General features: G+C 51.2%; 1 protein-coding gene across 1 annotated transcript in view; it reads left to right on the forward strand.

Annotated features, from left to right (window-relative positions):
- Nucleotides 1-567, forward strand: part of AURANDRAFT_68481 (hypothetical protein) — a gene marked incomplete at both ends in the record, with an annotated part of 3,230 nt that extends 2,663 nt beyond the window's left edge. The window contains one exon of the mRNA XM_009044175.1: nt 148-567. Within this exon, the coding sequence (XP_009042423.1) occupies nt 148-567 (420 nt within the window). The remainder of the gene's footprint in view (nt 1-147) is intronic.
- Nucleotides 568-1,089: the final 522 nt, after the last annotated feature.

Below are 1,089 nucleotides of genomic sequence, written 5' to 3' on the forward strand. Positions count from 1 at the left end.
AAAATATTGTGCCGAGGAGGGTAGGGCAGCCCTGGCGGGTGCTTCATNTGCGCCGAAGGAGGGCTAAAAAAAAAAACGTGCCACCCCGGTCCCCGGGGCCCCGGGAAGCAGCGAGCTGGAGAGACCACCACCAGCAGTTTTATTTAGCTAGATTACACTGGTCGGGTGGTGCACCAGTTGGTGCGTGAGAATCATCTGCAGCTAGTTGAGTTTCCTGATTTTGAAGCAGCTGTGGCGGCGCTGTCGCAAGCTGTTCAGAACCGGGCTGTGGAGACGGGCGTCGAATTGTCGATTTGTGACGAGGAGCGGGCACCTGACCAAGTCGTGGGTGATTTTCGGGTGAATGACAAGGAGTTGAGTGCTCCTGTCACTATGGCACAGGTCCAGAGCATGTTGGATACGCGAGATGCGACCAACGAGCGAGACTTCGAGACGATGCTGGACAAGAATAATGTAACGTTAACAGCCAGCATTACAGAGATAGTGAAGCAGCAACTGACAGAAGCGCTCGCGGCGGCCCGCGAGCGGCCGCCGCAGGCCGCGGCCCCGGCGCCAAAATCCGTTTAGGTAATCTTGATCCTAATAAGAAAACGGGGTTGGTAGAGTTGGGGTTCGTCAGCCTGTCGTGCCTGTTGAAGGTGAAAACCACACTAGAAGAAGACAAGCTTGGAATACCAGAACTTGACGCTAGGTTCAATGTGAGGTTGGCTGTACCAAATATTGCATAGCCACCGAGGCACCGTCCAATAATCAGAGCAGTCCGTGTTCAGCACCTCATACATATCTTGATTGACCCACTACAACTCTCCTGGCCGCTGTCCTGATACTGTTGAAACTTGTCCCTTAACGCGTTATGTATGCGGATGCTTTTGGCTTGAAATAGCGCGTACGCAGTTTTGACTAAATTCGGAAAAATCATCTTGAAAAATCTCGCCACCGTCGATTCTGATAATTTCTTGTAATTATAAAAATCATCTAGGTAGACGGCGAATGCCATTAAAATCGGGTGGTTGACGTTCCCGGCAAAATACTTGTATGACATCCAAGTCATGACATCCGCTTTATCACCGCGAACTGACAGCGATACAC

This window comes from Aureococcus anophagefferens, assembly GCF_000186865.1.
Source record: "Aureococcus anophagefferens unplaced genomic scaffold AURANscaffold_167, whole genome shotgun sequence".
NCBI lineage: Eukaryota > Pelagophyceae > Pelagomonadales > Pelagomonadaceae > Aureococcus > Aureococcus anophagefferens.